General features: G+C 41.0%; 1 protein-coding gene across 1 annotated transcript in view; it reads left to right on the top strand.

The window, feature by feature from the left end:
• The window catches only part of naalad2 (N-acetylated alpha-linked acidic dipeptidase 2), a 106,951-nt gene extending 94,288 nt beyond the window's left edge, over positions 1-12,663 (top strand). The window contains exons 17-19 of the mRNA XM_063052836.1: positions 4,285-4,366; positions 5,637-5,729; positions 11,478-12,663. Coding sequence (XP_062908906.1) covers positions 4,285-4,366; positions 5,637-5,729; positions 11,478-11,664 — 362 coding nt within the window. The 3' untranslated portion in view covers positions 11,665-12,663. The remainder of the gene's footprint in view (positions 1-4,284; positions 4,367-5,636; positions 5,730-11,477) is intronic.
• The last annotated feature ends 3,229 nt before the right edge of the window (positions 12,664-15,892 follow it).

The following is a 15,892-nucleotide window of genomic DNA, read 5'->3' as shown; positions in this document are numbered from 1 at the left end:
AAAGCAAAGGAATTTGATTAAAAGCATTATTACTAACACTTTTTTTGAAGTAAATTGTGGTAAACTATCACTGCAAACAATGAAGAGGCAGGTGAGGGCAAGAGATGTGCCCTGCTGCTGTGCTGCAAAATCGACGTACAGTCAGCCCTCCTTATCCGCGAGGAATTGGTTCTGAGACCCCCCGTGGATACCAAAAAACTTGGATGCTCAGGTCCCTTATTTAACCTGTCTCAGTGCGGGTGGACTTTAGAACCCAGGGCAGCACAGGACCTGCCACCCTCAGTGTTTCTGTTCCGTTAACTTATAATACCTAATACAATATAAATGTTATGTAAATAGTTGTTATACTGTATTGTTTAGGGAATAATGACAAGAAAAAGAAGTCTGTACATGTTCAGTACAGACGCAACCACTGTAGCTCTTCTGGAAAAGCCGATCCTGATTCTCCCGTGATCTTTAAGTTCTTGAGGCTATAGTGCTTTACATAGCCAGCCATCTCTAGCACTAACACTTGCACGAATTTCAGCTGCTTCCTGCTTTATTGTACGAATGCTGGATTTGTTCTTACCGACCTTACGGCTCACTTCGGAATGCGACATGCCACTTTTCAAAAGATCTAATATTTCTAATTTCTCAGTGAGAGAGAGCACTTTATGCTCCCTGTTGGCCTTTGAGGAATTACTTTGACCACGTAACTACTTTTTAGGATAAGGAGGGCCGACTACTCTGAATTGGAGCCACGCTGGTTGGAGAGGATGAATCGGAGGGGAGAAGAAAAGACTGAGGAGTTCCGATAGCCATACAACTTACCTGGGTGCGAGCGTGGATCTCTCTAAGTACTAAGCCAATTTGGTGAGGTCGAGAATGGCTTTTTTGGCAGTGAAATCCAGGTCTGAAGTGAATCGCTGGGCAATACACTGTTTGACAATCTAAACACTGGCCTGGATAGACTGGAAAGCCATGGTATTGAGTGTTGTATGAATTTGGATCGCTTTAAGTGCTAAGCTGAAATGGAGAGGTTGAGAATAGCTTCTCTGGCAACGAATCTAGCCGGAGCAATTTGCCGTGCTGGGGCCCAGGTCCTAGTGAGAGGTTTGGACAATTTAAACACCAGCCCAGATAGTCAGGGGGCTCCTCTCTCCATGACACTGCCCCTGGCTGCTGTACATCATGTCTACGAACTTTGTGGCGACTTGCCCCATTAACATGATGAACTGAATACAGAGGCTTTGGGCCTGCTCCAAGCTGCTCCGAAGATTTGGATCTAAGGTCTCAATACGGTTCGGAATGCTATTGTTGCTTCTATTGCTTGTGTGATTTGTTTTTTTTTCTCTTTCTCTGTGGGCACTAGGGGTTGGTATTATTTCAAGTTCCTTGCTGTGCGACTGCCTGTAGGGCAAACAAATCTCAAGGTTGGGCAGCATCTATAGGAAGAGGTACAGTCGACGTTTCGGGCCGAGACCCTTCATCAGGACTAACTGAAAGAAGAGCTAGTAAAAGATTTGAAAGTGGGAGCGGGAGGGGGAGATCCAAAATGATAGGAGAAGACAAAAGGGGGAGGGATGGAGCCAAGAGCTGGACAGTTGATTGGCAGAAGGGATATGAGAGGATCGTGGGACCCCATCCGTTATTGCCCATCCTCTGGGCTTTCCCCCCCCTTTCTTTCTCCCTAGGCCTCCCATCCCATGATCCTCTCGTATCCCTTTTGCCAATCAACTGTCCAGCTCTTGGTTCCATCCCTCCCCCTCCTGCCTTCTCCTATCATTTTGGATCTCCCCCTCCCCCTCCCACTTTCAAATCTCTTACTAGCTCTTCTTTCAGTTAGTCCTGACGAAGGGTCTCGGCCCAAAATGTCGACTGTACCTCTTCCTAGAGATGCTGCCTGGCCTGCTGCATTCACCAGCAACTTTGATGTATGGTGCCTGAAATTCCAGCATCTGCAGATTTCCTCGGGTTTGCGTTTTTAAAATCTCAAGGTTGTATAATTTATACAATTCTTTGATAATAAATGCACATTGAATCTTGTATGTTTGTATGATGGAGAGTACTCTGTAAATGCACTCCTTACACGTGCATTCAGTCACATGCAAACATTGCCTTGTCATGCTGTTGTCGTTGCAGTGAGTGTACACGCTTCAGTGTCTTACCCAGTTTATTCTCTTAATTAACCCATTATTTTCTCTCTGTATTGCTACATGTATTCAGAGTCAGACACCAAAGATTTTAATTTCATTCTTTGTTTGTACTTGACTGTTGAGTGTGCGATTACGTTGAGCATTCTGCTGTTCTGTCGCTCATCAGTCCCGTGGCATCTGCTGGGTCCTAAACCACATTACACGGTGGATATTCCATTTCTTTAGTAATGGGAATGTGTAGATGTGTACATGTTACTTGTATACTGTATTTAAGGTAGATAATTCTGTTTAGTTTGTAATATGATTGTAACTACATTGTGGGGTGCATCATATTCTAATTCATGTGTAGTCTTAAGTTAACTTTGTTGGTATGTCCTAGTGCCGAATATAAGAATCTCATCACCCTCACGAGAGAGAGAGATGGGGCTGCAAGTTCACACTGGATAAGAATAAGTACAGAGCTATTATTGGTTTTTTTTTGTAGATATCTTTTTGTAAATATTGGCATTTTTCTTCTCACTACTTTCACTAATTTGCACAATTTTTTAAAGTTTGATTTTTGAGATACTAATAAACTCCCTTGCACTGAAGTGCTAAGCAACTCCAGCCATTTTTTCTTTCATCATAACCCACTTTTCTAACAGTTTATCACTGATGTTAATTATTTCAGTTAATGGATTTTGTGCAGTTCCTGTCCCAAGTACAATAAATCTAATTTTCCTACATATTTGACTCTATACGCAAGGCATTTTCAATGTTCAACGTTGTATACGTTATGTTATTCTTTGGAAATTGAAGCACTGAGTTATTGGTAGCCTACTGATGATTGTAGTTTGGATCGTTAATAATGATTATTTGCATGTCATTTTGTCACTTAACACACCTGTTAAACTGTTCCTTAATGCTTTTAATAGTTGATATGCAGTGAATTATGTTGTAAATCATTAATGCATGAATTACAATCAAAGTTATTTTCACTGAGCTGACATTTATTCATTGCTAATGATACCTAAGGACAAAATAGCTTAACAGCTCCAGAGAAATTTGCCTCTTGGCTACCATTACTAAACCCATACACAAGTACTGTATTAGCCACTGGTTGCATTCTCTGCTTGTCAAGGGAATAAAATGGGTAACTGTATCAAGGTAAGCACAGTCAAAACATGTTTTTATGCTGACCTATTCTGAATTTCTCCTTTGATCTGTCTGAAAGATGACCGCAGAGCATCCACCTAAGGCAATAGTAGGACATTGCCACTTTATGATAATTTAAGATATTGAATTATTACCCTACTCTATATCATTATAAATTATACCTCCACCCCAAAGATATTGGCAATGTTTAATTACAGAATTCCAGAAAGATTGTAGCTTGGGAGGAAGCTGTTTGTTTGATTGAATCTCTGCTATTTTATTTCCAGTCAATTAAAACCTAACCACTTAAATGCTCGGCAGTAAATCAAATGGACATTAAAAGAAGAAAATGTTAAGCATACTTAACAGCTGGGTAGCTTCTATGGAGAGAGAAGATCAAGAGTTGACTTTTCAAATCATGCAAGATTATTGCCCTGAAACATGAACCGTTTTGATATTAAAATATTCTGGCTATTGACCCTCACCATTGTTTCAATGTATATAGAACAGTGAATGCTATTAATATTACATGCATTGATAAACATGAAAACAGAAATTTACTGTCCTGGCTGCCAAGAGACTTGGGAATTGAAATACTTGGATATGTATAAAGTTGCAGAAATGAGGTCCAGTAATAAATTACACAGGAACACAGTTTAATGGACAAGTAAATTCTGAAAGGCACTGAATTGTAATTATTGTCAAACAACTTTTGTGGCACTGAAAACTAACATTTGTTTTACTAATATAGGGTCTGGTTACTTCAAGCTTTCCTGCCAGAGATGTTAAAACAACAAAACATATTATTCTATCTCTTTGCTCCATCTTATAATTATGCAAGTTTGAATCTATGTTAAAGTTAAACTCAATTTTATGTGTAGAGTTTAACAGAGACATTCGCAACAATGAAAGTGATTTACTTCTATTTTCAATGAGGGTAAAGTTTTAAAGTAATAAGTTTCATTTAATTAAAAGTGCATTCCCTGAAATTAATTTATTTGCAATTATATTTCAGACTCATTGTTCTCTGCTGCACTTAATTTTACACGTGTTGCCATGGAGTTTCATGAACGATTAAAAATGATTGACGCTAGCAAGTGAGTTTTAAAACAGAATGAATGAAACTGAAGTTCAAGTTATCTTTTATCCCCTTTCTCTGTTATTGTTCCATCTCTTACCACATTTTCTTTATGCCCCTATTCTTCAATAAGGCAAACCCTGGATTCTGTTCGTCACTGGCTGTCATCCATTGTGAATTAGTGGACAAATTGGAGTGAGATCTTACACTGTTTTCATTGCGTGATAGCCTACATAAAGCTAAAAATAAATGCACAGTTCAGTATTGGCCCACTGTCTGTGGAGTTCCATGAGCTGAACCTGCAACTGTGGAATGTATGAATTCATAGATATGAAGAGAGAATAAAAGCAAATGTTTGAATTTAATCAGGCCTGATGAATGAAGGTGAGGGCTAATTACTGAAAGGAAAATAAGAGTATGAACAACAATTTATTGACCATTTTTAATGATTGCCCTGATGAATGGTCTCGGCCTGAAGCATCAACTGTTTATTCATTTCCATAGATGCTGCCTGACCTGCTGAGTTCCTTCATCTCTGGATTTCCAGCATCTGCAGAATCTCCTGTGTTATTGATCATTTCAGATAGGTTCTGGAGTCTAGACCTTGAAGTGAGAATTGTTCCACAACAGCATCCACATAGGTGTAATTTAAAGCAGAGGTCCTATGTGCTTTTATTGTAAGCATGGCTATCCTGATTGCCAGGTTTACAACCTTCAGTTTCTCACTGACTCCACTCTTTTGAGTCCCACTCACCTGCCAATCTAGTATAAACTCACTCTGGTAGCAAAAGATATTGGTTCCCCCTTCTTTTCAAGTACAATTCATCCCTGTTGAACAGGTCACTTCTACCCCAGAAGAGTTCCCAATGATCTGAGAACCTGAATCCCTGCCCCTTTCACCAGCTCTTCAGTCACACATTCACTTGGCCTGTCCTTCTATTCCTGAACTAACTAGCCATAGCACCGTGAGTAATCCGGTGATCACCACTCTCGAGATCCTGCATTTTAGTTTCTTATCTAACTCTGTATATTCATTCTGCTGGATTTTATCTCTTGTTCTACCCATGTCATTTGTACCAACATGCACAGCTACCTCTGGCAGCTGCTCAGAGATGTTCTTAACCCATAAGTGGGGAATTTAGATTTATCAGAAAGTCAGCATAGACACAATGGGTTGAGTGGCCTTCTAATTTATCCTGAAATGTACTAAAATTATTATTTTAAAAAATTGAGACGAATTAAGTTTTCTTAAAGATTATAATTTGTCACTTTGTGAATGTCTTTAACAGCCCCCTTGTGGCACGAATGTTAAATGACCAGTTGATGCTATTGGAGAGATCCTTCATTCATCCTCTGGGATTACCAGGGAGACCCTTCTACAGGTAAGAACTGTGAGCCTTGAATGATGGCCCCATTATCTGGTTCTTTTTATCACACTCATTTGATGTACATTCAATAACTACTCTACTTTTATGGAGTAATTCCTGGATCCCTGGAAATATTGCTGCTGTTTGTTTCCTCTGTTCTTTGAGCAGACTCAATTTTCTGAACAAACTGAGTTTGTAGAAATATAGAAAACCCACAGCACAATACAGGCCACTCAGCCCACAATGCTGTGCCGAACATGTACTTTAGAAATTACCTTGTGTTACCTATAGCCCTCTATTTTTCTAAGCTCCATGTACCTATCCAAGAGTCTCTTAAAAGACCCTATCGTATCCGCTTCCATCACCGTTGCCAGCAGCCCATTCCACAGACTCACCACTGACATCTCCTTTGTACCTACTTCCAAGCACCTTAAAACTGTGCCCTCTCGTGTTAGCTATTTCAGCCCTGGGCAAAAGCCTCTGACTATTTACATGATCAATGTCTCTCATTATCTTATACACCTCTATCAGGTCACCTCTCATCCTCCACCGCTCCAAGGAGAAAATGCCGAGTTCACTCAACCTTATAAGGTATGCTCCCCAATCCAGGCAACATCCTTGTAAATCTCACTGCACCCTTTCTATGGTTTCCACGTCCTTCCTGTAGTGAGGTGACCAGAACTAAGCACAGCTGTGGTCAGCTGTTTGCTGTGAATAATAATCCTTCTCCATCTCAAGTTTGGTAGCCGATACAATATTGTCAATGCTCTGTAGCTGGCTTGGGTTTTAGTGTTACTGAGAGTTACTGAAAAATGTGAGACAAGGACACAGGAAGATGCAATAGCCAGCCAGTCCAGAACAAAAATCTGCCTGTTTAAATTAATTGATTTAAAAAATGTTAGTTTTATATAATATGTATATTTAAATAGAACACAAGAAAATGGAGACAAATGGTCCTCAAGCCTGCCTGACATTCAATATGATCAAGGCTAATCTATGCTGGCCTCAACTCTTTTTTTTCTGTACCGGTTCCCAATAACTTTCAATTCCTCAGTCTTTCAAATATTTCTGCCTTAAAAATATCCAATGATCTGATCTCCTTCACCCCCAGGGCAGAGAATTCCACAGATTCACAAAGTGACAAATTACAGATTCTCATTAAGAAATTTCTATGCAACTCATACCGCCCCCTTTTTTCCTTCTCTCCCCTTGTTTGTGACTTATTAGTGGAAGCTGCTGTATTTCTAAAGTGTGACCTCTACTGCCAGCCAGCTCTTCGCACCATATTCCTCAGTAAAATATTCCAAGCCCAATTTTATGTTCTCCACCCAAACCACTTCCACTTCCTGAGTAAATAAGGAAGTCAAAGCAAAAAGAGTAGAGGGGACAGGAGAAGAAGTAGATTGTATAGGATGAATTTGCAGGCTCTCTGATGCCTCTTCTGGTCACATTTGATGTTACGGGCTGTCATTGTCACTTCACTTCACTTCACTTCTAAGGTTCAACTCCTTGATCTGTGTTTGGACCAAGGCCCTGACAAACTGATTAAACATCAAGCTGATGATTAGATTGATAGGAACACCTGCTGACTAGATTTACTGGGCAATAATGGCCAATTTGAATTGTATTGCTCTTGAATATCTGAACAATCTTGCAAATTGTGAGAGGTAACAATACTGGAACTTTGGATTCATAGCTATTTCTGGAGCACGAGTTTTTCATACCCTTGTACATTAACCAAGAATAGACCACAAGATATAGGAGGAGAATTAGGTCATTGCCCATCAAGTCTGTTCTGTCATTTTATCATGGCTGATCCAATTTTCCCCTCAGCCCCAATCTCCTGCCTTCTCCCTAAATCCCTTCTTGTCTTGACCTATCAAGAATCTATCAACCTCTGCCTTAAACATACATAAAGACTTGGCCTCTACAACTGCCTATGGCAAAGAATTCCACAGATTCACCACTCTCTGGCTAAAGAAGTTCTTCCTCATCTCCGTTCTAAAAGGACTCCCCTCTATTCTGAGGCTGTGTCCTCTGGTTTTAGACTCTCCCAGCATTGGAAAAATGCTCTCCACATCCACTCTAGCAAGGTCTTTCACCATTCAATAGGAATCATTGAGGTCATCCCCTCATAGCAGAGTTCAGTAGAGCAGGCAGCACCTATGGAAAAGAGTAAACAGTCACCACAAAAGTTCACCTTGTATTCCATTTGAGTAGCTTCCAACCTGATGGCATGAACAGCGATCTCTCGAACATCTGGTAATTGCCCTTCCGTTCCTTATAGGATAAAGAAAATATAGGCAAATGGATTAGGGAAGCAGCAGGCAAAAGAGGTTGTGGAAGAGAGTGGTAGCTTACTGGATGTAGGGCTGTTAAGCAGAAGCTGCTGCTCTGTTATCAAGGCATGCTCAAAGACCTGACAAAGGAGCACCAGACTCCAATGATGATGGCAATGATTCATCTGGCCTACGAAATGTAATGTGGTTAGTTTTCGTATTTCTGTATGCATCTGTCCACTTGGGTGTAGAGCAAACATGGGGAAGAATGCTTAGCTGTAAATGAATAATCTAATAATATGTTCTTTTAAGTTAATTGATTGAAAAACTATGTGAACTCTTACGGGTTTTATGATCACACCTGTTGAACCCTTGGACCCAACTCATTCATTAATCCCAGTTTAAGGAACTCCCTTAGGTGCTGCAAAACAATCCAACTATTTGAAAGCAACACACAAAATGCTGGAGGAGGCCAGGCAGCATCTGTGGAAAAGTGTACACAGTTGACATTTCAGGCCAAGACCCTTCATCAGAACTGGAAGCAAAGATGAAAAGCCAAAAGTAAGAAGGTGGGGGAGGAAAGGAAGCAGTACAAGGTGGTAGGTGATAGGTGAAGCCAGGAAAGGGGGAGAGGGTGAAGTAAAGAGCTGGGAAGTTGGTGCAAGAGATAGAGCTGGAGAAGGAGGGATCTGATAGAAGGGGACAGAAGACCATGGAAGGGAAGGAGGAGGAGCACCAGAGGGAGGTGATGGGTAGGTAACAAGATAAGGTGAGAGAGGGAATCAGGAATGGGGAATTTTGAAGGGAGGGGCAATAACCAGATGTTCGAGAAATTGATGTTCATACCATCAGGTTTGAGGTTACCCATACGGAATACAATGTGAACTCTTGCAGTGACTGTTTACTCTTTTTCCATAGATTCTGCCTGCTCTGCTGAAATTCTCCAGCATTTTCTGTGTTGCTTTGGATTTTCAGCATCTGCAGATTTTCGCATGTTTGTATTCCAACTATGTCAAATATTCTTGAAATATCCACAAACAGCATTTTTTTGCTTCACTGACCAATGACCAATCATCAATCCAGATAAGTGAAGATGATAGAAGCACCAATGCATGACTTCTCCTCTGCAGAAATGAGCAAAAGGAGATAAAGCTCCAGCTTACACCCTTTTCTCTCCACACAGTACCAGAGCTGCAGGAAAATGGGTGGATTGTAAACAGCAAAAGAAACTCAAGTGCCTTTCATATGGTTAAAAAGTGTTGATGTATTTTGCAGGATCATTGTCAAATAAAAAGTGAATAACATTTAGGCATGAAAGGAAATGACAGGGCAGATGATCAAAGGCTTGGTTCAAGTTAATTTGCAACTGTGTCCTAATACTGAGAGAGGGTGGGGAGATTTATGGAAGGAATCCCAGAGTATGGGACACACACAGCAGAAAGAGAAGTAGTCAATTGTGATAAACATGTACAGTGCTTGCACTCATCCATGGACAGTGACCAGTAATTTGGAAGTTTGGTTGGTCACTGAGCTTGGCAAAATGTTTGCAGACATTTCGACTCCGATCGAGAAGCCATCAGCAGTGCGCAATTAAGTCTGCTGTCTCCTTAGAATGACTGCTTATATACACATCTGGGGTCCAAATGGATTCTGATTAGACATTGTGATCTGGTTGGCTGGTTCAAAATACTGCTATACAGTTTAGCAGTAGAAATTCTGATCGGTTAGTTTCAAGGGAGGTCCATTGGAAGTGTTTGGTTTGCTGTCGACATTGAACTTGGATACAAGCTAATACACTCCCGCCGACACTCTGAGATGATGCCTTCAACTGTGCACTGATGGCTTCTCACTTAGAGCCAAAATGTCTGCAATCTTTTTTGCTAAGCTAAGCGATCAACCAAACTTCTACTAGCCAACTTGAGTTAGTTGCCAGCCACAGCTCAGCGCAGAGATGAGTAAACCTCGTGGAGTAACAAGCTGAACACCCTGACCCTCTCAATCTGGCCCGGCCCTTACATTGACAAAGCCCCAGGTTGTTATTTGCTCTCAGTCCCAGACCGTGCTGCCTCAATATGCTCTCAGGCTCGGGCCTCGTTGCCTTGCTTCAGCCTGTATTCAACCTGTCCAATTTGGCCTGGTGCTTAAATTGGTCAAGCTTCAGGTCCTTCCTCACTCTCGGGCCCCACTGCCATGACTCAGTTCTGCTGTATCAAATCGTGTCCAAGTCTGCTCTGGTAATGGTCAAACATTGGCTCATTCCCTGCTCTCAGTTCCAGGCCCCACCATCTCGATTCGGCCTACATACGCCCTGCCGCAACTGTCCTGCACCTTTGAGACTTCAGTTCACACTGCAAAAATGCCAGATCGTACGGGCAGTTCAAAAGCTCAAATCCGAAAAGGAAGTTGCAGGCTATTGATTGCAGTGTTCGTAACCAATAAAAAGCGTGATTAATACGGTAATTTAGTTTTGTTTGCTACCAGCTGTGCTTCACCAGCACCATTTTAGACTTTCCTTTATGATATGCATTTTGTATGCATTAATCCTCATGAACTATGATGAACTGATCCCCTGGTACTGAATGACATCTTAATTCTCAAATCAAGATCAACCAAACTGTCTTCATCCCTGATCTATATTGCTCATAGTGTAAGCTCAAATGATGAAATTTAGATGTACTTTCACTCTTAGAATACTGTAACGGTGAAAGCGGGGAGATGATGCATTTCTTACACCAGAAGCTCAATAGACCAGTTGATTGATCTTTACTTGACAATTATTATTTAACAGCACAATATAAAATTCATAATCTATCATTTAAGATTATCAAAATTATCAGTTCACATTAGAAATGTAACTCAAATCAATTGGAAGAGTAGATGTAAATATAGGCTTTACTAAAATGCAAATGAATTCATGAATACATTTTGCAGCAAATATGAGAACTAAGGCTAGAGCCTGAGTTCATTGAATATATTCAATATATAATGGCTACATTTCTAAGTATAGGAAATGTGAGACTTGTGTGGAGTGATTAGGAAAAGGAAGGCCAGGTGTGATCAGATTTACAATTGTTTTGGATGGAGAAGGCTTGAAGCTCCAATGACCTACTCTTGCTCCTAATTCTTTTGTTCAAACATGGGTCTCCATTGTTCTCATTAATGCATCTCCGCTTTTCAAGGAATAATGTCCTAGTTCTGCTCCATTGATTGGATTTTACTAAATATCCTTATTATTATTTTAGTCTGGATTTATTTTACCTGGTGCTGTTGGTATGGATATTTTCAACAATAACTTTGTTGCTACAAGTATATTTTTAAAAAGATTTAATTTATGTGAACTTTAAATCCAGGTTGTTGTGTTCTGGTAGTTTAATTCTGTTAACTTGGAACATTATCTAAGCACCACTAATGTATGTAAAATTCTGACAATGCTATTTGATAGATGTGGCATTTGATTTTTTAAAACATTTCTTTTCTCTCATAGGCATATCATTTATGCTCCTAGTGCCCACAATAAGTACGCAGGAATACCCTTTCCAGGAATCTATGACGCACTCTTTGACATAGCATATGTTCCAGACCAATATAAAGCCTGGCAAGAAGTGAAAAAGCAGATTGCTATTGCGTCCTTTACAGTGCAGGCTTCTGCTGAGACATTAAAGCAAATGTAATTTACTTGCTTTTATGACTGATGAAATGATCTATATGGATGGTATGCAAAACAAAGTTTTTCTCTGTGTTTTAGTGCACATGACGAGAACAATTTACTTTGAGATGCTGTGGAAAATAAATTAGAAATGGAGCTAAAGATGTACTATTAAGCCCATCCTATCTTGATTAACCATTTGAGAATATTAATAAATCAAATGAAGCCATCTTTCACACAAAACCAATTATTTGTTCATCATTCTCTATAATGTACTCTCAGACGTGCTAATTATCATGTTTTGTTTTAGATGGATCATGTTAAAAGCTAATCTTTGTACACAACAGGATAATTCAGGCTAAATATGTTAATGTTTACATAGAAACATAGAAAATTATAATCTACTTTCTAAATCACAGAAAACATGTCTTATTCATATGTGAAGTGGTGAGTAGGTTTCCGAAATTGCAATCAGTATTCAAATGCCAGAATCGTGAACATCTAACAGTTTAAAATAGCAGCAACTCTGAAACTTGTGAATAATATCTATTTAAATTCAGTTGAATATATCCAGCTGACCTTGCATCATAACTATCAGAATATTTGCTGCTGTTATTTCTCTCCGTGCCTTGTGGTGCGTCGGGCAGCAACTTTGCTGTTTCTTTTAGCATTTTGTCTGTTTTCTTTTATGAAGCCAAGTTGCTAGCTCGACGCTCTACCCAGCATGGATGGAAAGCGTGCAAGGAGCCAGCCAGATTCTAACCTAGGGCCACTCACCTTCTCGTGGCTGATTCCATTACACCACCAGCAGTATCAGAATGTTTATAGCCTCAATACTATGTACTGCTTTTAGTTATTTAATCATGTTGCTGTAAAACTCAGAAATCCAGAGTTTGACCTTCTCTAGTTTATTTGTATGTTTAAATATATTCCTCATTTACATAAAAATTGGTATTTTGTTCAAATTGTGAAGTGTGACTAGTATATTTTCATTTGAATTTTTACTGTCAATCATTAAACATGATACTTGGGTTTGGTAAAATTCATTTGGTTGGTGATATGCATAAAATATGGCTTATAGCTTTCTCTTCGTATATCTTGAGAGGTGTCTTGATTGCATCATTTCAGTAGATATTCAAGATAATAACAATTGCTTGAAATAATCAACAGGCAGCATATGTGGAGGAACAATTGAAATTTCAGGGTCAATGACCTTCATTAGAACTGGAAATGTGAGAAAACCTGTTTTAGGAAGGGAAGGGATAGAAAAAACTGAATCTGGGGAGACCAAAGTTGTCCAGGTGACACAATGCTTTCAGATGAAGGTGGTTATTCAGAGAGGCAAAATATTTATTTAAAAAAAAACATGCTGGAATTGTGGGACAACAAATCAGGCATCATCTCTAGACAGGGAGTGTTACTGTTGGATGACTTCACAACTGAGCCAGGCAATTCTAATACAGGCAGGAAAGTTTGGTTATTTCTTCAGCGGTTTGAACGGGGCACGACTGTGCAAGTGGGTGGAGGTCAGTTAGTGAGAACAGCAAGAAGAGTTTAAAAAGAAGACAGATTTATACAGGGGGCGTCAGAGTAGAGGGAGGCAGAGTAGGAAGGCTTTGGATCAACGGGGCTTCAGCGATAAAGGGTCGAGGCGAGGTAGGTTATCTGTGTAGAATATGTGTGTGAGGTCGGTTTTCTGTGCTCAGAGACAGATGTGGGAAGTCCTGGAGACTCCCAGCCTCCCGGATGGCCACACCTACGCCAAGTGCGTCAAGCTGCAGCTCCTTGGGGAACTGGAGATGCAGCTCGATGACCACCTTCTGGTCAGGGAGAGTGAGGAGGTGATAGAGAGGAGCTGTAGGCAGGTGGTCACTCTGGGGCCAGGGAAGACAGATAAGTGGGTAAGTCAGGAGAGGGAAGGGCAAGAGGCAGATGCTAGAGAGTACCCGTGTGGCTGTCGTCCTTAACAATAAGTACTCCTGTTTGAGTACTGTTGGGGGAAGCAACAGTGGTCGTGCCTCTGGCACAGAGTCTGCCCCTGTGGCTCAGAAGGGTAGGGAAAGGAAGAGGATGGCAGCAGTGATAGGGGACTCTATAATTAGGGGGTCAGATAGGCGACTCTGTGGACGCAGGAAAGAAACATGGATGGTAGTTTGCCTCCCAGGTGCCAGGGTCCAGGATATCCTGAAGTGGGGAGGAGAACAGCCAGAGGTCGTGGTACATATTGGTACCGACAACATGGGTAATGAATGGCAGGAGGTCCTGAAAACAGACGACAGGGAGTTAGGAAAGAAGTTGAGAAGCAGGACCTCAAAGGTTGTAATCTCGGGATTACTGCCTGTGCCATGTGACCAGTGAATATAGGAATAGAATGAGGTGGAGGATAAATGTGTAGTTTGTGACCTGTTTTGGGGCACGTGTGACCTGTACAAAAAGGATGGGTTGCACTTGAATCCCAGGTGTAAATATTCTGGCAGGGAGGTTTGCTGAAGCTATTGGGGAGAGTTTAAACCAGAACTGCTGGGTGGGGGGGGGGGCAGTGTGGGAACTGAACCAATAGAGAAAGCTTGGAGACAGTGCAAAAGGGAGGATAGGCAGGTGGTAGAGAAGGGACATGCTCAGTCTGATGGTTTGAGATGTGTATTTTAATGCAAAGAGTATTATGAACGAAGAGGATGAGCTTGGACTGTGGATCAGCGCTTGGAGCTATGCTGTAGTGACCAATGCAGAGACTGGGATGGTGCAGGGGCAGGAATGGCTACGTCAAGTGCCAGGCTTTAGATGTTTCAGAAAGGACAGGGAGGGAGGCAAAAGAGGTGGGGGTGTGGCACTGTTGATCAGAGATAATGTCACGGCTGCAGAAGAGGAAGTCATGGAGGGGTTGTCTATGGAGTCTCTGTGGGTAGAAGTTAGGAAAAGGAAGAGGTCAATAACTCTACTGGGTGTTTTTTATGGACTACCCAATAGTAACAGGGACATCGAGGAGCAGATAGGGAGACAGATTCTGCAAAGGTATAATAATAACAGGGTGGTTGTGGTTGGAGATATTGATTTTCCAAATATTGATTGACATCTCCCAAGAGTGAGGGGTGTCGATGGGGTGGAGTTTATTAGGTGTATTCAGGAAGGTTTCTTGACACAATATGTAGATAAGCCTACAAGAGGAGAGGCTGTACTTGATCTGGTATTGGGAAATGAATCTGGTCAGGTGTCAGGTCTCTCAGTGGGAGAGCATTTTGAAAATAGTGATCACAATTCTATCTCCTTTACCATAGCATTGGAGAGGGTTAGGAACAGACAAGTTAGGGAAACGTTTAATTAGAGTAAGGGGAAATAATGAGGCTATCAGGCAGGAATTTGGAAGCATAAATTGGAAACAGATGTTCTCAGAAACGTAAGGAAGAAATGTGGCAAATGTTCAGGGGATATTTGCATGAGGTTCTGCAAAGGTACGTTCCAATAAGACACGGAAAAGTTGGTAGGCTACAGCAACCGTGGTGTACCAAGGCTGTTATAAGTCTAGTCAAGAAGAAAAGTAGAGCTTACAAAAGATTCAAAATAACTAGGTTATGATAGAGATCTAGAAGATTTTAAGGCTAGCAGGAAGGAGCTTAAGAAAGAAATTAGGAGAGCCGGAATGGGCCATAAGAAGGCCTTGGTGGACAGGATTAAGGAAAACCTCAAGGTGTTTTACTGATATGTGAAGAGCAAGAGGATAAGATATGAGAGAATAGGACCAATCAAGTGTGACAGTGGAAAAGTGTGTATGAAACCAGAAGAGATAGCTGAGCTACTTAATGAATACTTTAGGTTAGATTAGATTATGAGGACATGCAGTCCTCTTTTATTGTCATTTAGTAATGCATCCATTGAACAATGATACAATGTTCCTCCAGTATGATATCACAGAAACAAGACAAACCAAGACTAAAAAACTGACAAAAAACACATAATTATAACATATAGTTACAACAGTGCAAAGCAATACTGTAATTTGATAAAGAACAGACCATGTGCATAGTAAAAAAAAGTCTCAAAGTCTCTCAAAAGTCCCATCATCTCACGCAGATGGTAGAAGAAATAAAAACTCTCCCTGCCATGAACTTCCAGCGCTGCGAACTTGCCGATGCAGCACCCTGGAAGCACCCGACCACAGCCGACTCTTGAGTCCGTCCAAAAACTTCGAGCCTCCGACACCGAGCACCATCTCTGCCGAGCGCTTCGACCCCAGCCCCGGCAACAGGCAATAGGCA

The sequence above is a fragment of the Mobula hypostoma genome, chromosome 7 (assembly GCF_963921235.1).
Source record: "Mobula hypostoma chromosome 7, sMobHyp1.1, whole genome shotgun sequence".
In the NCBI taxonomy this organism is placed as follows: Eukaryota; Metazoa; Chordata; class Chondrichthyes; order Myliobatiformes; family Myliobatidae; genus Mobula; species Mobula hypostoma.
The sequence above is the reverse complement of the archived record's forward strand: the minus strand, read 5'-3'. Positions and strand labels throughout refer to the sequence as shown.